Source organism: Mus caroli, chromosome 2 (genome assembly GCF_900094665.2).
Source record: "Mus caroli chromosome 2, CAROLI_EIJ_v1.1, whole genome shotgun sequence".
NCBI classification, from domain to species: Eukaryota; Metazoa; Chordata; class Mammalia; order Rodentia; family Muridae; genus Mus; species Mus caroli.
Window position 1 is genome coordinate 45,525,936 of NC_034571.1, and position 21,658 is coordinate 45,547,593.

At 42.2% G+C, this 21,658-nt stretch overlaps 1 protein-coding gene across 2 annotated transcripts in view; it reads left to right on the forward strand.

The window, feature by feature from the left end:
- Lypd6 (LY6/PLAUR domain containing 6) overlaps nucleotides 1–21,658 on the forward strand; it is a 135,740-nt gene that overhangs the window by 87,729 nt on the left and 26,353 nt on the right. The window contains exon 2 of one of the 2 annotated variants that reach the window (XM_021156567.2): nucleotides 20,048–20,236. In XM_021156567.2, coding sequence (XP_021012226.1) covers nucleotides 20,119–20,236 — 118 coding nt within the window. In that variant the 5' untranslated portion in view covers nucleotides 20,048–20,118. Of the gene's footprint in view, nucleotides 1–20,036; nucleotides 20,237–21,658 lie in introns of those variants that run through there. The other variant, XM_029469022.1, reaches the window with a different exon arrangement.

Consider the following 21,658-nt stretch of genomic DNA (forward strand, 5'->3'; position numbering starts at 1 on the left):
AAGACATGTGAGCTGCGCTGAGCCAAAAATGTTAATAAGCCATATTTAATCAATTGGCCCTTGAGCTGAAAGCTATTATTAATTTTATTGAACCAATTTTTTTTTCCTTCCAAAAATTCAGAGCTTGGGTAAGTCACAAATAGATTGAAGTACAATATCAGATAATGCTTTTATCTTTTGTGTTTCCTATGTAGCCCTAGCACTTAGAACAGGGTCTAATACTTATTAGAATATATCGTGATTAAAGGAATGAGCATTGCTATTTTTGTTTTGTTTTGTTTGACTAACAATGAACCTGGAAGTTTTGTCTATGGGCGTTGAGCTGCTGCTGAGGGACACTGGGTTTCCAGGGTTGCAAACAGTCCAAGAGGAACACCTGTCCACAAGCTTTTTTTTTTTTTTTTTAAGATTATTCATGTGTTTTGTATATGGGTGGTCTGCCTTCATCACACCAGAAGAGGCAATTAGATCTCATTACAGATGGTTGTGAGCCACCATGTGATTGCTGGGAATCTAATTCAGAAACTCTGGAAGGCCAGTCAAGTGCTTTTAACCACTGAGCCATCTCTCCAGCCCCACAAGTCTTACAGTAAGCAGAGACCAACTCTATTAAGTATGGGTAACACAGATGCTACTGGATTCTACCTTTTGGCTTCATGAAAACTTACAATAAGAAAGGATGGATCTGTAGTCTCTCCCTTCTCTTGATTGCAAGCAGGGAAATCAAATATCCTGGACTATAATAGCACTATGTGACACATTCCAGGGAAAGGGGAACAACCTTTGGTTAGCACTCTTAACAATGGAGCTCATGCAAACCAGTGCCCTGTTAGTTACTCCACCGTTACCATTTTAGGAATTTAAGAAAATGGTAGGAAACAGACCATGCAGTAAAATAGCAAGGATGCTTCCCGGCATTCTTTCAGACCATAAAAATGTGAAGCTGTCTGAAAAAGTTAGTGGTTCGGGATTGACCCAGGCTTAGCTCTGTAAAATCACCTACAGTTTGATTTATGAAGATACAATTTTGTACCCAAGATATGTTAGCCCAAGATCAACTTCCTACATATAATGAAGTACTACTTTCCTCTGCATCTTTCAACTTTGAGTATCTTACAGCCCTGTCCACCATCATCCCCTGATCTCAGTGACTTGAGAAAGATGTGGAAGCTGAGTGATGGTCTGGGAAAACAAACTAGTAGACTGAGACTCCAGAGCACCAAGTTTCACTTTGCCCTGTCTCCTCATCCTTTTGTTGGTATCCAGTGTTCAGATGCCTTTGCTTCACTAACTAGAGATCAAAGAGCCAGCTTCCTGTTGGTGCAGTTTCAATGCCTCCTGCCAAACTCATGTTGAATTGTCATTGCCACCATACTGCATTGGAAATCTACAGGTGAGTATATCAGGGCGTCTACACTTGTGTCCTGGCTAGAGGGGAAGGAATATCAATTGAGAAAATGCCTCCATAAGATCAGACTGTAGACAATTTTCTTAATCATAGTGGTTGATGTAAGAGGACCCAGCCCATTGTGGAGGGGCATCCCTGGGTTCTATAAGAAAGCAGGCTGAACAAGCCATGATAGCAAGCTAGTAAGCAGCACCCCTCCTCAGCCTCTGCATCAGCTCTGCCTCCAGATCCCCACCCTGATTGAGATCCTGCTCTGATTTTCTTCCACGATGAACAGTGATGCGGAAGTGTAAATAAATAAACCCTTTTCCTCCCACAAGTTGCTTTTGGTCATGGTGTTTCATCTCAGCAATAGAAACTCTACCTAAGACAACCTGTGTGGGTGGACTGGTGCTGAGCCATGAAGGTGGCTTGCCCTTTCTTTGCATGCGCTCATTTGCCTTTTCAATCTCTTCTGGGTCGTGATGTGATTTCAAAATCCACCTCAGAACCTATCACCACACCCCGGGACATCCCAGCTTCCAGCAGGGTGATCTAAATAGATGTCTCTTACAAAGTCCCCAACCTTTGGTATTGTGTTATATCAACAAGAAGACATGGGCGTACAACCCTGCAATGATACAGTCTTAGTACATCCAGGAAACCCTGAGCAGGATGTTATCCTTCATTCCAGTTGACTGAAGACTAGGATGGAAATGCCATGTGGATTCAGGCTGCCTGAGTCCGCACTTTGACTCTACCACTTTGTACCTGGGTAACAACTAGCCTGTCCCTTCTGTCCCTTAGTGTATTCATCTGTTAAACTTAGAGTTAAACAATAACTTTCCTGATAAGATAATTAATAGAATCATATGTATAGATTTTAGCCATGGACTGAGGATGACACACAGTGGTTTTGGTGGCACTTTTCAAATGCTGACCTATAGGTGGTCTCTTTACCTCCCTTCAACCCCAGGCCAGAAAAAAATCAGACTTAGAGAAATACCCATAGGAACAGCTGTGCAGTATTTCTGATTTAATTAATGTCCGTGTGTAAGTACTTAGCTAGGTAATAACTGTTCTTCTTCACCTTCGTCCTAATTGATTGTGAAGTCACAAGTTTTAAGTGACTTCCTCGTTTATTATTAATTCAAGGCACTATTATTGAATACTCTCGCCATTGGCCACATGTGGCTTTTATTTTCCACATGTGGCTTTTTAGCTTAAACTACAATTAAGTAGAATTAAATTAAACTCTCCAGTGAACAAATCAGATGCTCAATAGTCATGTGGGCTAGTAGCCCTACGGTGGCCTCATGGGAGAACATGCCTGTCCTCAAAGATAGCCTTGCTACACAGTGCTGATTCTGCTGTGGCTGTGGACACAGGCCCATTTGTTGCCCCTGACAACCATGTGCCTGTGTACACCCAGGCCAACTGAGTACTTGAGAGCTCTGTGCACACCCAGGCTGCTGGGTACTTCGAAGCTCGCTGAGCATGCACAGACTGGCGTGGTACTTAAGGGCTATAGCAGTGAACAGCAAGATCTGCAGTGAGTCATACCAAACCCAGGTCCTTTCAGGACCTGTAACCTAGTTCCTTTGCCTTTTTGCTGTAATGCTCTGCATCACACACTCAGGTGGGGCATCTCCTTCTACTCATGAGAGCAAGGCCTTGCAGAATCCTATGTAGCTCCATAGACTGTCTGCTATGGTTTGGGGAGTAGGTTGCCCCAACTTTACAGAGTGAACTCAAGAAGATTGCATGGGGATCCTTCCTTCCTCTCTGTGACCACACTACTGTGTGTTCCTTTTCACTCAGCCCAGCCCAGCCCTGGTTTTTCTTCTGTGAATAATATCAGAGAAAGTGATAAGAAAGTCAAATAAGATAAACCTACTAAGGTTTAAGCATCCACCAAGATTTAACCCTCGGTCATCCTTACTCCTGGCGTGGAGTCACTGAGAAGGTCACTGTGAGCAGAAAGGATGGCAATTTGTGTTGCACTGGATCTGGAACTGAATCCCAGGGGACTTTGGTTGCTCAAGTTCATGTGGCTTTCTGCAGCAGCACATGAATTCAAGCTTGTTCTGTAGCTCTCAGAGGCCATCTCTTCCCATCACTCCAACCCTCTCCGTGCTTCCTTCTTAGTAACTTACCCACCTCTCTGGCAATCTTTGGAGAGTGTGTTGGTCTCTAGAGAAGATCCTGGGGCCCTTAGAAACAACATGCTCTGCTTGGTTGTCATAAAATCAAAGTGCAAGGTCAGTCAGGAAAAGAGCATTTCACTTAAGGATAGCTCAAGGCCAGAATGGGACGGTCGGATTCTAGATGGTGAAGGCAGTTAGAGAAATGATCTCCAGGGAAACGAAGAGAATTCTGTTCATTTAAGGGCAGAGCATCAGAAACAAGGGGATCTGCTGTGGTGGTTATATAGGTCAGGGCCTTCCCATTTCCTTCCCACAAAGACTGGGAGAAGCCACTGGAAAAATGGATGGAGGAGACCATGTGGAATAAAGGGCTTTCTGCTTACACTGGATGGCTTAATAGTCCCTTAATTGAGTGGAACTGGGAACTGGGAACTGGGTGTTGTTTGCCAGGGCCAGTGAAAGAACAAAAGGCCTTTGGGGCTATTTCCTCTCACTAATAACTTGAGAAACACCCTTAAAGTGTCCTAAACTTGATGGTAATCTGAACTTCCGGAGTGCACTTTCAGAGGTGATTCCCACTTGCTAACTCTTAGCACCAGGAATGCAAAGAATGCTAATACTGTGTGACAGTTGCATGCCCAGCTGAAATCATATGTCAATATGCTGAAATCTTGGAATCACTTGACAGTGCTTCTATTTCATTCTCCTTCCTAACGCCCTTTCCTCATATTCTCTTATTTTCTCTTCACCAGAGACTTAACTGGTGTTCTCTACCTGCCCCATCCCATTTTTCCAGTGAGAACCACTCAAGTCTCTCTCTTCAGCCCAACTCCAGCAAAACCCGAGGTCAAGATTATGGTCAGTGGTGTCCTCCCTGCAGCAGGAGGTGTGATGGAGTTCTTCAGGCCCTTCTAGCTCCCCCTGACTGCCAGAAACATTGTGCAATCCCCACCCTTCCTCCATCACCTGGAATACTTTATTTCCTGCGTGGATGAGCTTACTGAAGACCTGTCACTTACCCTTGGACCACCCCTTTAGGGGTATGAACATTTTTGGTGCTCCATTGTATTCATTTGTGAAGTAGGGTTATAATAAGGCAAGTCTATGAGGGTGTGGTGGGGTTTAAAGACATCACTTGCCAGGGTGCTTTGCAGTTGATGAGTTGAGTGAAATTGCCATTTTTTTTTTTTTTGTAAATAAAATAAAAAAATAATGCTGGCACAGTGACTGATCAGTTAGCCCTCTAACTCCTCAGTAAACGTGTCATTCCTATTTTTCTTTGTATTTTATCTGAATTTATTGTTTTTTTTCTTGTTTGGTTATTTTCATTTAGCTTTAAGGTTAGATATGGGGTTTATGCATTAAAGAGCATATAGGGTTTTCTGTGCATGTATAGAGTTTTAATTAGTATTAGTCAGTTAACGTTGATGGTAGGACAGTTTGTGTCTCTGAGACCCTCTCCCCTCAAGGAAAAGGCATTTTCAAATTTGGAAAATTCTCCCTAGACTTTCTTGAGTCTGCCTTATTCTACCTGCTCTGTATTTTTATCTTCAATAAAGGACACAGCTCTTAGCCCAGAGCAAGAGAGAAAATCTGGTAGAAACGGCTTCTGCCCCTATTGGCTTCTTTCCATTGAAATGGGTGCTTCTTAATACCTCTGTGAAGCCTGTCACAGGTCGCTTCCAGAGTGGAAAGCCAACCGTTCCAGCAGGGCGTTGACCCACATGGATAACCAGGTGCCTTCCTCAACAGCCCAAGGCGGCTTTGAGAATTCCATTATCTGGAGAGCATGAGTCAGGCCTTGATCCAAATCTGTTCGGTTTCTTACGTCTGCTAATCCTATGAGAGCCATAGCAGCTTTGGGTTATAATTGCTCTCTTCTCTAAAGGATGAGACTGAGGCACAGGGTGGGTTAGGAAACCTACCCAAGCTTACAGAGGTGTAGCAAAGTGTAGCCTGGGTTGGATGGCTCCACAGCGCCAGCTCTGGGGCTTGCACTATCTGCCTGCCACACACTGTTCATCCTATCCTCATGATAACCATAAAGCTGAGGAAAGTCCCTGGGTCACCGCAAGTTATTCCTGACAGCCTGGCTTCTGGGTAGCGTTGGTGTCCTTCAGGAACCCCCTATCCAGCTCCAGGATAAAGGGAGGAAGAGGTTGCCTAGTCCCAGACCACAGGGCCAGCTAGTGGAATGAGATGTTTCCCAGTGCTTTCTTCAGATGGTAGACAGACAAGCTATCTCCAGCAAGGCCATCTCTGGTCTGTTGGCTGAGAAGTCTCAGCTCTGTCCCTTCAAGTGATCCTGGGTGGTTTCCCACCAGGCATCCCAGGAGGAATCTTCCAGAAGAAGTCTTTTTGTGTGGTTGGTGGTTTTCGTTGCCCCTTTTCCACTCCCCTGGATTTGAGGCTGCCTTTTGTCAGCATGCTATCTTTCTTTCCTTAAAAATTCCGATTTGTAAAAGGAGAGTTTATTAACCTATCCCTCTGTAAGTAAAGCAAGCTAATTGTAGAAATCCCTGGTCAGGGTCTCCTGACTCAGGTGTTCGAAGTGAAGCCTTCCTTAAGGACAGAAGGAGACTTGCAGCCATAGGAAGGGGATCTGGGCTTCAGAGGTGTCAGTGTCCTTAGGAACATCAAAGGCTGAGCTTCACTCGCTCCAGCATCTCTGAGCCTCTGGCCATGGTACTTCACTTCTCAAAGTTTTCCATATTATTTATTTGCTGAATACTCATTCATTTTTACGACTATGATACATGATGTGATCTTTTAGGACGGGTATACACTGCGAACTAATTAAACCAAGCTGATGGCTATACCCATTACCCCACATACCTTATTGGGATGTGTGTTGAGATATTTAAGCTGGACTTTCTAAGCAGATTTCAAGTATTAACTATTATTAGCTGTAGTCATCATGCTGAACAGTAAGTTCCCCTTGTCTAACTGGAACTCTGCACTCTGACCAGCATCTACCAGTTCACACCCATCTACCAACAGCCTCTGGCAACCAGCACTCCACTCTGTTTCTCACACTGTTTTAGATTATGCCTATCCTCAGATCATGCAGCATTTTGTCTTGCTGAGCCAGGCTTATTTCTCTGGGTTCATTCATGGCGCAATGGAATTTTAGCATCTTTTCCCTTCCCTCTCATTTCCCATGTCTTAGTGCTAGTAGACTTCCTTAGTCATTGGAAGGATAACAGGGATTTTGCCTGTGTCTTTATAAAGTGTAATGAATCCTAGGTTGTTTGGCTGTTGCTGAGACACATCAGCAGGAAGGACCACCCAGTGCAGCAGGGAAAGGGAATCAAGGCAGCTGGAGGAGCACATGGATTGGCTGGCTAGCCTCTTCTTTCCTTGTCAGCATCACTGGTGCATCGCAGATGGCACAGGACATGGAAGTTAGGCAACTGGGTTAACCTGGAGCCTTTCATAAAGAGAGGTCATCTCTATGGGCACTGTGCTGGTCTCTCAACCCCAGAGATGAATCCCAAGACGTATACTGAGATTACAGATAGCAAGGAACCCTGTGCTTGGTCGATGTCTTTTCCATCTTGACTAAGAACTCTCTCCTTGGACATAGCATTCATACTCAGCTATGATAGTAATACTCACACAGTTCTCTTTTCCTTCTTCACAGTGTCGTTGATAGAAGACTCATTTTTACCCCTGTGGCTCTTGAGACCTCTCGATATGATATTTTTCTTTGCTTCTTGAAAACTTTGACCAACTCACTTTAAATAAATACCTTGTGACTGCTCTGTGGCATGTTTGAATTGTCAAAATTATTGGCTTGTACTTTAGGGTCTTTATTAAGGAAAAGAAAGGTTACTCAAGGGTTACACAAGCCCTGTGATACTATGACAGTGCATATATTATCAAAATGGCTGCTGTGCAGATAGTTTTCCTTGTTATTTTGCCTGGGTTAAGAGTTACCTAGAAGATTGGTTTATTTTCTTTTGGTTTTGTTGCTGTATACACATGCATGTGGAGACCAAAGGACAACATCACCTGATAACTGTATCATCCAACTTATTTGTGAAATAGGGTCTCTTGTTAGCCTAGAGTTTGCCATATAGGCTTAAGCTTGTCCACCAAGGTCCAAGAATTTGCCTGTTTCTACCTCCCCAGTACTGCGATTATAAGAAGCACATGCCACCATCTTCATTTTTGTACATGCATTCTGGGTATTGAACCCAGACTTCATGCCTGCAAGGCCAGCTATCATTTTAGCACCATACTGTCCCTAAAAGATATCACTCTTTTCGTGTAAGTTTTTCTCTTCTCTCCAAAGAACCCCAAATCAAACCTTCCTTAGAATTTTTGTAGCATATCATTCATATGCATACAATATGTATCAGAAAGCACACAATTCATTCTAATCTTATAGATGGTAGTTACTATATTGTCTATACATTGTCACTCTGATGAGTATGTTATGGTCTATACAGAATCAATTCATTCAACAAACCTGCTTTCAGATATAACCTACCTACTTCATTCTGGGGAAATAAAGAGGTGTCAAATGTTATACAAAAATTGATGCCTTTAAGGAGATCATAGTCAGTCATGAAAGACAATGTTGTTAATAATCATAATGTGAGTTTCTATAGCAATAATTAAAGAAAGCTATCCATAATAATTTAATCACATTCATGTTAAGGTAGAAGATATCCCTTTTGAAAGATAAAGAAATGAAAAGTTGCATATCCAAGGCCATAGTCCTAACCAGTGGAGAGCTAAAATTTGAACCCAAATATGTCAAAAAAAATCCAAAACAGAATAAAGTAAACAAAGCCAGCTTCCCTTACTGTCTTACCACTGTGAAATAAGCCTCTAACTATAAATAGGGAAAAGCAATAGAAGGAATGGAGAAGGTGCTGACCTTGTTTTACCCACAAGACTGGGCTTTCCAAAGGAGACATGTGACTTCATCCATAAGCAGAGAATGGAGGTGTAACAAGATAGACATCTAAGTGTGGACACTGTGCACCTTCTCAGAATTGGGAACAAAACACCCAGGGAAGGAGTTACAGAGACAAAGTTCGTAGCGGTGATGAAAGGATGGACCATTTAGAGACTGCCGTACCCAGGGATCCATCCCATAATCAACTTCTAAACGCTGACACCATTGCATACACTAGCAAGATTTTGCTGAAAGGACCCAAATATAGCTGTCTCTTGTGAGACGATGCTGGGGCCTAGCAAACACAGGAGTGGATGTTCACAGTCAGCTATTGGATGTATCACAGGGCTCCCAATGGAGAAGCTAGAGTAAGTACCCAAGGAGCTAAAGGGATCTGCAACCCTATTGTTGGAACAACATGATGTACTAACTAGAACCCCGGATCTCTTGTCTCTAGCTGCATATGTATCGAAAGATGGCCTAGTCAGCCATCAATGGAAAGAGAGGCCCATTGGACTTGCAAACTTTATATGCCCCAATATAGGGGAATGCCAGGGCCAAAAGAATGGGAATGGGTGGATAGGGAAGTGGGGGGGCGCTACGGGGGACTTTTGGGATAGCATTGGAAACGTAATTGAGGAAAATATGTAATAAAAATATTAAAAAAAAAAAAAGATAGACATCTAAAAGGCAAGGCATTGAGTAAGAAACAGCTTGGTACCCTGAACATCTGAGGAACTTCTGTCATATGAATATGGTGGGTCCAGGGAGAAGTAGCAGGTAGGAAGCAGATTAAGGGGAGCCTTGTCGACTTCCCATTTGGCCAGATCTAACAGTTCCCAATGCCATTGGAACACCTATTTCAGTCTCTTCCTCTGATCCCTACTCAGAGACAGTGTTGGGACCTTACGGTTTTTCAGAGGCTAGATTTTGTTCTCCGTTGTTCAGTGTAATCACTGTGAATCTGAGTCCTAGGGCCTTCCATAGGCACAACCTGTCCCTCAGGATTTTGACATCTCTGTTTATCTCTATGCTACCTTCTAAGTCAGAGAAGACTTAGCACGATGAGTGTTTGACAAGGCTTGTGATTTGCATCCCAGAGGATATGGAAAAGGTTAGTGTGGTCCTAGTCTATGGTTCCACCATCTGGTATGTACCTCTTACCTAGCACTAACGTCAAACCACGTCATTGTATCATTGTTTTCTTGGTCATCTTCCTCCACCTCCCCTTCTACCACTGCCTTCCCCCATCTCATTCTCTATTTTGGGACAGAGTCTTAGAAAGTTTCCCAGAGAGCCCTATAACTCACTCCCCTTTGCTTTAGTCTCCCTTCCTGATGGGAATCACAAGCACAAGCCCTCACATTCAGAGTTCATATTCATTCTTGGCTAAATAAACCACAGAGGCCCTCAATATTCTTTTTTAATATTATTGAATATTGAATGGATATGGACATTCCCTTTCGTGTTCTTAGCAATTCTGCTTTTGTGGGCACTTTTTAAAAAAAAGAATGAAATGAATAGTTTTTCAAACAGAGTTAAAGAATTTGGGAGTTAAGCTGGAAATATTAACCACATACATGATCAGTACCTGGTTCATGGAGGATGCTGAACTGATGAATGAACGGATGAGTGATGTAGCAAACCAGGAAGACAGCTAAGGTCTAGGTAGAAAAACACAGAAGTCTGGAGAAGACTATAGGACTAGCACTTGGCCCCTTCCACGTGGACTGTTGTGTTCAGTTTGGATGGCTGCATTTCCTCAGCCACAAAGGCTAATCAGTATTTTACCCTAAGAAATGAATTGGTTTATCTATAAAAAACAAAACAAAATGTTTTATTTTCAAGAACAGCCTTCTTCTATTAATAACCCCTATAGCTTTTCTGCTTGAATGGATACTATGTAAAATCTTATTATATCCTCCTTGGCTACAATAATAAACTTTAATAGCTGTTATTTACAGAGACTTGCAAATGAAGATGGTCTATGTTCAAGGAAGGATTACACCCTGGATGATAGAGACTTGCAGTTCATTGACTCCATTTGTCTTCATGCTCAGGGTGATGAAATCCTTCCTTCCTTTAAGTATCTGTGTTAAAGTGATAAAATGTACTTTAAAAACAATCAAATTATCAGTTAAGAAACCCTTTCTAAACCAATTCCAAAACAATGAGACTAACTAACATTGAGCATCATGATGTATGTACCTCAAGGTTCCAGAGAGCCGAAGGGCAGGTGCTAGGGCAGTCCACTTCTTAAACATGGCCTTTATCAAGTGAGAAACATGCTTAGGATTTAGAAATTAGCTGCTGAAGAATCCAGTGATTTGAAAACAGTTCTTTAGCCATGAGTCATGATGTAAGCCATTTTCAAAAGCTTGTTGCCACTGTGACACATACCTGTGAAAAACACATGACTGGAATCGTGATTTCCGTTGCCTCATGGTTTCTGAGTTCTCGTGGTCACTGACTCCTTTGTGTCTGAGCTGGTGGTGAGGCAGTGCAGGTCTGGGGAAGCCTGTGGTTTTGCAGAACTGTTCACTTCATGGTGACTGGGAAGCACAGAGGTGACCATGAAGTCTGTCTCCCCAGCAGGCCCCTAGTGACATGTTTCCTTCAACAGTGCCCCACCTACCCAAAAATCCATGAATTCAGCCAGAGCCCTTAGGATACAATCACTTTCCTGAGGCCCATCTGTTGTCAACCAAGCCTTTCAACATACTCCTTTGGTGGCACTTTATATCCAAGCTATAATATTGATTGTACCTTGTTCTTTCCCATGAGAAGAACTTCAGGGCTGGAGAGATGGCTCAGAGGTTAAGAGAACCGACTGCTCTTCCAGAGGACCTGAGTTCAGTTCCCAGCAACCACATGGTAGCTCACAACCATCTGTAATGGCATCTGATGCCTTCTTCTGGTATGACTGAAGACAACTACAGAGTACTCATCTCATATATATATATATATATATATATATATATATATATATATATGAAATAAATAAAAGAAAATCTAAAAATTTCCAGAGGGTCTCCTCATACACATGAAACTTACAAGTTCAGTTCATTCTTGAATTTGAACTGTCTCAGAGACAAAGAAACAATAATTTTTACAAGAGCTTGGTCGGGATTCCCAGAACCATGGGTAAAACCCAGCTCCATGAAAGGCAGGGGGTGAAGACTCAGCATGGACCGATTTTCAATCCTGGCCAAGACCTAAGGTTCTAAGAGTCTACTGGGTAGAGATTAGGTTTCGTCATGCTTTTCACTTTACTGTGACAGCTGTAAGAGCAGAAGGTTTGGCTTTTGAGGAGAGGAAGAGACTATGTGAAGAGACATATGACATGTAACGTATTCGAGGAAAGGAATGCCATCTGGATCAAGTGTCCAGGGTTCCTGAAGCTTACAAGGATAAGTACACTGAACTGTAGCTAGCCCCCATTGGGAGATGAGTTTTAGTTACCAAGAAGGACAGAAGGAATCTTTTCTGAAGAGGATCAGTGTTCCCCCAGATGGGGGTTGAACATGTCAACTTGAACTTTGGACACTCAGCACTGGTAAGGGGCAGTGCAGAAGGTTCTGGGAGAATGACAGGGAAGGACTACCACACCCCAGTCTTTGAACAGAGTCTTTCTAGCTCTCTAAAGCAAGAAATAAAAAGGTGGCCTCAAATACCATGCGGATGTATCACAGGGCTCCCAATGGAGAAGCTAGAGAAAGTACCCAAGGAGCTAAAGGGATCTGCAACCCTATTGTTGGAACAACATGATGTACTAACCAGAACCCCGGAGCTCTTGTCTCTAGCTGCATATGTATCGAAAGATGGCCTAGTCGGCCATCAATGGAAAGAGAGGCCCATTGAACTTGCAAACTTTATATGCCCCAATATAGGGGAATACCAGGGCCAAAAGAATGGGAATGGGTGGGTAGGGAAGTGAGGGGCACTATGGGGGACTTTTGGGATAGCATTGGAAATGTAATTGAGGAAAATATGTAATAAAAATATTAAAAATAAAAAATAAAAAAATAAAAAAAAGGAAGGTACCTCCCCCCCCACCTCCAGCTTTAAAAAAAAAAAAAAAAAAAAGATACTCCCTAACAATGAAAGTTGATTCAAATTGTGTAGCTCTTCGTGGATCCAAGAGAAGGCGCTGATTTGGAGCCCATGACTAATAACACTCTTCATGTTGGCGAAGCTTCAGAGCATTTAAAATTAGTGGGAGAAGGAAGAATGTGTCATTCTAAATATAGAGTAGATTCCCTTGATTGAGGGCCATCTCCTTGTGGTCAGGAGATGGAAGTGTATGTCTCATTATGATGCTGGGTTTGGAGGGTTGGAGACATAACTCAGCAATAAAGAGTAGGAACTGTTCTCTGAGAGGACTGGGGTTCAATTTCCAGTGCCCACACAATGGCTTACATCCAGTTATAATTCCAGTTCCAGCAGGCCTAATGCCCTCTTCTGACTTATTCTGACCTCTATCATCACAAGAACCATGAGTGGTACTCAGGCATGCATTCATTCACCCAAAATAAAGTGAAATATAAACTGTTGGGTTTGTAATGGGGGCTATTTTGAACATAAGAGTATATCTTGTTCTGAATTAACTTACTGATACCTTCATACTGCTTTCTGAGCACCATCTGATATATCTATATATTTCAAAGCTCTCCAGGATAAAAATTCCATAAAAAATAAGATGAAACTCTTTTAAACATAATAGAAAAGGACTAAGAAAAGACACTGAAAGAAAAAAAATTCCCCTAATTTCACGTAGCTTAAAAAAACGATAGCAGGCTGAAGTTCAGCCAGTGCCTTTGTGGGGACTATAATCCATTACTACCCTATTGCTTAGACTTGAAAATGCAAACTCTTCAGTTCTCAAAAGTATTCAAGTCAGTAGGACCACGAGCAAGTGAGATGTCCGTCTCCTAGGACAAACTCAGCATCTTTTAATGTGAAACTACGTTGCCCGGCATAATTCCCAGGCATCATTTGTCTTTCAGGAACTCAAGCTTTTCTGACACAATTGTCTATTAAATGGGTTTGTGATGGAGGAGAAGGGCAGCGTTTTCCTATAACTCTAGCTTTGCCCGACGGCTCCAGAAAAAGAAATGCACTTTTTTTTTTAAAGCATTGACTTTTGTGCAAATGAATCTTCAGTTCAGATCAGGAATGTGAGCGTTTTTCTCCCCATAAATTGGGAATGAAACATCATTGTCTGTAAACTCCTAAGGGAGTCATCTCTGCCTAGTTCTCCATAGTGGGCATTTTTGAAAACCTCTGTTCTAACCTTTAGCTGACTAAGCTTAAAGCTGTACTACATTAAACAAACAAACAGTTGTTACACAGGAAAAATCTATGTTGGTAGATGGACCCTTTAGGAAGACTCAAGTTAAAGCTTTTGGTGACAAGGGACAGGAAATACCTCTCAGACTAACCTAAACACCAGTGGCATCTGATGGATGGAAAGTGAAGGTACTTACTGCACTCTGAGGGAAAAATGACAAACTGTCCCAAAGTCAAACTCTGAACATGGGCAGAATTCTTCTCATTTTCTCCTTGTCTCTCTAAGCCAGCAAGCCACATTGTCCTCTTCCAAATGGAGAGGAATGTGGCATTCGCGTATTCCTGGGTTTTATCTGTTAGTCTTTTACTCCAGAGAGGAAGGCTACGTGTCATTTTTCTAAAAGAAAACTATCCAAGAACACTAATTTGCCTGCTTGGTTCATATGTCCAGGGCCGAACCCAGCAAGAGTTGCCAATAACATGGTCTACATGTGATTAACCGTGCTTCCTGGTGACAGTCTACAATTGGCATTAGTGTAAACCCACTCAGGTAAGAAGAGGCACTTTGTAGGATGGCTTGTCAGACTGTCATCGTTGCTGTTTTATGTGGAGAAGATCACACGGGAAGATATTATTTCCACTTTCCTGGCATTTGCAGAAATATTTATTTCAGATTAAAGCATTATTCAAGGACAATATTGTACATCAGAGTGGACACATGTAGGAATTTGCCATCCCAGCATTCAGGCCCAGTACCTTGGTTTCCTTTCAGAAAGCAATTTCTCCCTACTCTGAATTTGATGGATTTCACACTGTGCTTTTGTTCCAGCGATAAAGGACTTCTGATTGGAATGCCAAGTTACCCTGAGCCCTTAGGGATCCACGATGTCCCTCCCTGCTTTGTTAAGCCTTTGGGACAGTTGGGGCAGATGCTCTCAGGATGCTGTTACAGGGGCCACACTTTGGAAAAATCAGATTAAGAAAAAAAGGCACAAGCAGCCTCAGAGCAGAGTAGGAGGGGTGGAATTCCTGAAAGCAAGATGAACAGACTGGTGTATCTGGTTCCCCACAATGACAGATAGAGGACAGTGTTTCTCGTTACTGACTATTCTTAGCTGTGGTCAGAGCCTGCTGGATCTGGATAGGTGAACTTTATAACAATGGGAACGATAGCTCAATTTTAAATTCCTAGTTAGCCCTTTCGCTGTTTCCTGCTTACCAAAATCACCACAAAACATGAGTCACAATCATTACTGTTCATGAGTTAGTCGGCTAGGAATTAGAATGGGCTACCTTTGGTCTGAATATTATATTTAAGTGGCTCAGTTTTTAAAGTATATGCTTTCAGTTTATACAGGTGGCAGTAGAATGAACTCTTCTGGGTAATTACACTATCATCAAATCTGTTCATATTAAAATGAAATCAAGACCTATCGTGATCTTTCAGGCCTCACAACTTCATTTTGTATTCCTACAAGGCATCTCAAATTGAAATGATGTGACTTCCAAATGCCTTCCAATTTGCTTTAGATCTGTACTTCACAGTTGCCCTGGTTCTCACTTGGTACCGAGTTCTTGTCCTGCAGAACTTGAGTTTTGAGTCAGCATAACTTATAGAAGTACCAGAGTTTCTTTTGGTGACTGATTTATAGAGTGGGAGGAGCTTACGTATGGACGCTATATAAAATAGAAATTAGGGGAGTATAGATTTGTAAAACTTGACCAGGGTTAGGACTTTATTCCTTCACATCTGTGACTAGTGTAGAAATTCTCTATTAGATTGTCTGGTACCATTCATGCCAAATTCAGCTTTTCTCGATTGTCTCCCGAGTGGGGGAAGTCTGATAGATCCCAAAGTACTTGTTTTTGCCTCTGTTCCAGAATGTAGCAAGTAATCTACTGGAATAAAACCAGCAGTTGAGTAACTCATGCAAAGGTAATTTAGAGCACAAATTAAATCTGTCAGAGTGGTATTAGATTTTGCAAAAGCTCATAAATAACAAATGAAAGGTCACAGAGCTGTAAAGTGAGTGTGTGCACTTCTTTATAAAGTGCTGTGTTGTGCAGGGATGGGGCCCACAGTTCATATTCAAATGGCAGCATCATAAAATGGAGATACAATGCCTTTTCTAAATGTGTAGAACAGTCTGAAGGCACAGTGAACTCAGGAAATCACCAGAGTCCTAGAAAAGACCTGTCATATTAATATCTGCGTACTTATGCCATTGGGGATTAAGGTTCCATCTGGTCCTGAGACTCTCCAGGCCCCTCAGTAGAACCCATATTTCAGTCATGTTAGACGAATAGTGAATGCTTGTCAAATGTCTCATTTTTTCATTCCTAGAAAATAGTAATAGGGTGCTTGGTCTCTATGATTGATGGAGGGATGTCAGCATTAGGGCTATTAATAACTGGCCCAGCCCATCCTGTTTTTCTCATGAAAAGGAACGTGGAAAATATAGCTTTGATCACTACAAAGTAGACAAGTTCTTTTACTGCACATTGTATAAGGCCTTTCTAGTGCTGAACTGAACTAGACTATTTACAAGGGAACAGAGTCTATATTTTTAAAACCAATGCATAGATTGGATCATAATTAAATCTTCTGTACATTAAGAGATTTTCTCAAGGAAGTGAATAAATTCTAGGTGTGTCAGCTTTTGCCTTTAGCTTTAGCAATGGAGCAGTGGTTAGTGGGTCTCTGAGAGAGGACAGCCTGGTCTACTTAGGGAGGATCAGGCCAGCCAAGGTCATATCATTAGACCCTTTTTTAAAAAGCAGAAAAAGATACAAAGAGTATGAGAAAATATTTGATGATACTGTTGCACCTGAAAATGTCTAGAATCTAGATATAAGAATTCTCACATCTTGACAATAGAGAATCAATAGTCCAGTTTAAAATTGGGTAAATGATATGACTAGCCAGAGAAGATGTACTAGTGGCAGAGGAGCACATGAAAATATGTTCAAACCCATTGCTTTCCTGAAGTGAAAATAAATGCAAGAAAATCCAGTAGATAATAAAACATGGTGAACATTTGAAATATAAATAAAGAAAATATCCAATAAAAAAAGGGAGCGAGAGAAAAAAACATAGTGAGGCACATGTCACCTGCACTGGGTGGGCTCTAATTGTGTGTTTTGAGAAGGAAAGGAAGAAATAATGCTGGTGAGGATGTAGAGAAAACTCAGGTATCTTTCATTGGAAAATATAAGATGGTACAACTGCTCTGGGACCCTGGCAGCTCACTTGGGGTTAGACCCTTGGTACTAATGAGACCAAGTCCTGGGTAAATAAGCAAACACGAATATGTATGTTTGGCCTCAAGAAATGTACATGGATGTTAAAAAAACAACTTTATTCATAATATCCACGAGTGGAAATTATTCAAATAGACATTGTCTGATGAATAAACAAATGTATTATATTTCTTCAATGAGATATCTAGCCATAAAAAGGAATATTATCAATCCTATAATGTAGATAAACCTTGAAAACATTATGACGGCCTGAGGGACTAGGAAACCAAGGGCCGAGTACGGTACCATTCCACTCACATGAAATCCACAGAGATGAGAATTATCTTAGTGGTTGTCAGAATATGGGGGTGGAAGGCACTGGGAGTGACGGTGTTTATTGAGTATAGGATTTTTAAATGGAATGAAATGGTCTAAAGTAGCTAATAATGATTCTGCAATGTTAAGAAAAGTATATCAAGTATTGCTGGGTTATAACGTGGTAAGATTTATGCTATATTAATTTTATCTCAGTAAAAAAATCTTAAAGAATAATTGTACATAACAGTGAATTTTCATTGTCAGACTTTTAAGAACAGTTTCATGCTGTGACAGTGACAGTGTACAAAGTAATATTAAGCTTCCAGAACTTTCCATAGCTTTGGTGTCTCCCCATTTAGTCTGTTTTTCCTAATCATTCTTAAACGTAGGAAAGGCCTCATTTTCCTAAGAAGGATCAGTGTCACAAACTGTTGGGAGAATTAAGTTTCAACTACTTAAGACTTTAGAAGGTTTCCACTTAATACCTTAAAACTCATGGCTAAGAAAGGGTTGGAACTCTGCAAATTTGGAAGTTTTTTTCATGAACAAATTGGGTCAGAGGACTCCAGCTTGCCCTTTCCTGTGTAAAATGGTGGTTCTTATTGTATTTTGGGCAAGTCTATCTCAAGGACCATGTACTGACAGCTTGACTGACAGCCTGTGGCACAACTGGAAGTGGTTGAAGCTTTGGAATTGGTGTCTAGTGGGAAGAAGTGAAGTCACTATGTGTTTGATGAGGATGTGTGACTGCCCTCCCCCTGGCTGCATTCAAGTAAGCAGCTTTACAGTCCTCTGCCATGGTGGTCAGTCCTATAGGCTTCAAACAACAGAGTCAGCTAAACACATAAATAACCATTTCCTTTCTGTAAGGTACTTACCTCATCTATGTTGTTACAGTATGGAAAGGTGATTGCCACATCTCTTGGGGTGAGCAGAATAGTTGCTTTAACGTCGTCTATGATAGTCCACCATGATGAGTGTGGATTCATACCAAGGATAGGTGTGGAGGAAGGGCAATGAAGGCTGTGCTTGCTGCTTCCATTGACACCACATGTATAAGTGAAGTGTGCTTAAAGCAATGTGTAAATATCATGCAACACAGACCATTATAGGGAGAATTGTAAGGGCAGCACTCAGCTTCCTTGGTGAGGATTGGCAGAAAGTCACAAGGTCTGCAGGAACCTCGGCTGCCACACTTTCTCCATTTTCCTACTGGCTTTGTGCCAACCTTGGTAACCACGGGGGCAGATGTTGAGGAGGAAGAAACATGGATCCTTATGTGTCTTACTTGGGCAGTTTGAGATGTTTGAATATTTTTCCTTTTTTCTGACTTAGGAATGTGAATTGAATGCTGAACAAAGTAAATCTCACTTTATTTACTTTCAATTGCAAACCACACTGGCTGATTCTGAACAAAACATATAATAGGAAAGACACTAGGAGATACCATATTTTTTACTGTGTAACATTTGTAATCTTCATAAAGTCTTGAGGTGGGAAGGAAGCTCCTTCTGCAAGCGAGGAAATGGAGGCATAGCGTAGTTGAGTACCTAGGCTCAAGACTTGTTTTCAAACCTAAAACACTGACTCTTAAACCCTGCTTTTTCTGTACTTCATTTCTCTCCTTTATAATATTTTGGTGATTATTTAGGTTCCACTCCACCCCCACCCCCCACCCCCACACATAGGAGAACTTAAAAATGTGAACAATTAAAATAATCTTGTTGAATATTTATGTTAAGTCTATAAACAGAATGTCCAAATTGCTGATGTTTAATTGTGTTGAAGCAAGTGAATACCTAACTTTGACTCCCATTAATGAGCAAGAGACTATGGAATTTGGAAACACAGAATGGGAGACCCAGACTTTCTGCACAACTAAGGATATGGTGGAGGAGTCATTTGTGAAGAAATAGTCCCAGCATTCTGAGAGCATTGGACAGTCTACCCAGGGCTTCACTGTTCTCAGTTTCGAGTGAACAAGAGTCAGAGTGGAGGACAGTAGATGACTGCTTAGTGCTAGGTAGCAACTCAAGCTCCTATCACCCACGTGTCAGCAGAGTACAGCATTTGCTGGTGTTTGAGATGCAGAACTGAAAACTACACTGTGAGTAGAAGCCAGCTCTGCCCTTCCGTGCTTGGGCCCGTTCTCTGCAAATGGGGTCATTGGAGTGGCAACCTCATAGGGCTATTAGAATAGACTGATATTTGCAAATGCCTTCCACAGTACTCACCAATAAAGGCTGGTTATGTTAAGGAGATTTTGTGTTACTGAGATGGTCTGGGGTTTGGAAGAGGTCATCTTACCCGTATTTCCTTCCAAATCTGAGTCTAGCTCCTACAGTTTGGTATGGTGGCTAGCACTCAGAAAGGATGCTGACCTGGACCATTGTTAAGGAAAAGCTTTTGGAGCCTTGCACATGACTTATTTATTGTTGCTCTCTGGCACATGTCCCCTGGCCTCCCGGCAAAAAAAAAATAGCTGGATTTCATTAAAATTCAATCTCTCTTGATACTATCTCTGCTGGATATTAGGAAGGATTGTTACCAGTAGGAGCAGCCTGATTAAGCATAGATTCAGGCTGGAATGTTCTGAGTGCTCTAAAATTACCATTTATACGGTTCTCCCTTTTGGCACCTGTTTCCTCCAGCTCAGCATGCTGTCCCTCCCCTGCTCAACTCACCTACCTGAGATCAGCCACGCTGCCTTCGCTGTCTCCTGTTGGATACTGAGATGAGTCTGCGTTTATATTTCAGGTGCCAGTTCTCTTCCACCGTCTCAAGTGCCCACTCTGAGGCCCTCTGTATGAGTGACACGCCAGTCTGCCATGGAACCTAGCCCTGCCCTGGCCTGGCTCCTACTGCTGAGCCTGGTGGCTGATTGTCTGAAGGCTGCTCAGTCCCGAGACTTCACAGTGAAAGACATAATCTACCTCCACCCTTCAAGTAAGACTATTTTCTGCTTGTTCTCTTGTCTGGAAAAAAAATGTTGCTTCATTTCTGATGAGAAAGGAATTGAAGCATGTCTATAGTTAATGCAGGGGCGGGGAGAGGTGGACATCAGGTGATTTAGTTAGGGGTGTAATAAAGGTCGCCTTGTGTCTTACTATCACCTTTCCACAGAAGGTTTGGTTTGTATCTTACACTATATGATGAGGCTTGTTTCCTCTGTTCCTAACACATCCCGCTGACTTCATACACCCCTCCCTTTTGCTGTGTTGTTCTCAGCCAGCTATCAAAGGGAACCGGCCCATCCCAGGAGGTGGGCTGTTCCCAAGGGGATTAGACCTTTATAGCTTGATTAATGGCTGGTCTTTCTCGCTGGCATCTGAGCCTCAGTTAAAACACCACTGCCTTCCACACCTTCCTACTTCCTGGGTTTTCCCATGGTTTCGAACTGTCCAGGGAGCCCACAGCATTGCAGGTCCCAGCAGCAGTTCCCAGCCCTCTGGTTTCTGCTCTGCATATATCAGGGCTCTTACTTGTGCTTCCTGCTTGCAGCAAGCATTCTGGGGTTTTCTGGTACAGATTTCCCCGGAGATTACACTTTGGAAAACAGTAGTGTGGCTTCCTGGGTCTTCACTGCTGCTCCTGTGTTCTCTTGGTTTTGGTTTTGTTTTTGTTTTGTTTGGTTTGTTTTTGTTATGGTTTTGGTTTTGATTTTGGTTTCTGGGTTTGTTTTGGTTCCAGTCATCTTGCCCTTCTGGTGGTGAGGGCCGAGAATATTGTGTGTATCCGGGGCTTTAGCTGTTCCCCAAAGCAGATTGTTCTTTTGAAATGTCTGTTGCATGACAAACATGGTGATAGGCGTGAAGACTTGACAGGCAGCTAAACTAATGGTTCTTTCTCTGGGCGATCATACAGTATGCAAAGAGGAGGCTGCTTGGACTTTCTCAGCCCCTCAGTACTAGAATGGTGAATTCTGATAGCTTGGGAAATGGCATGTGGCCCACCTAGGGGCCTAGGTCAGCTGTTGCCTAGCTTCCTGACTTGAAACAAATCCCCTGCCTTTGTGACTATTGTGTAATGTAATGCATAGGAAATTTTGTACTGAGTATAAGCTGTGGCACGTTCTCAGGTACGTTGTCAGTTTATTTCTAACCCAGTAAACTTATATAAACGCTATAGCATCATTTTATAGACCAGGAATAATACCTGTGGAGAAGCAGACCTGTCCCTGATAGACAGTAGTTTTTTTGCTGTTGTAGTTTTTAGACAGCCAGTCATAGTGTTTTACACCTGTGCTCTCACTGGTGGGGTCTTCCTACTACACCTGTGCCTTTACTGATGAGGTCTGCCTACTGCACCTGTGCCCTCACTGGTGGGGTCTGCCTACTGCACCTGTGCCCTCACTGGTGGCTCCTGCCT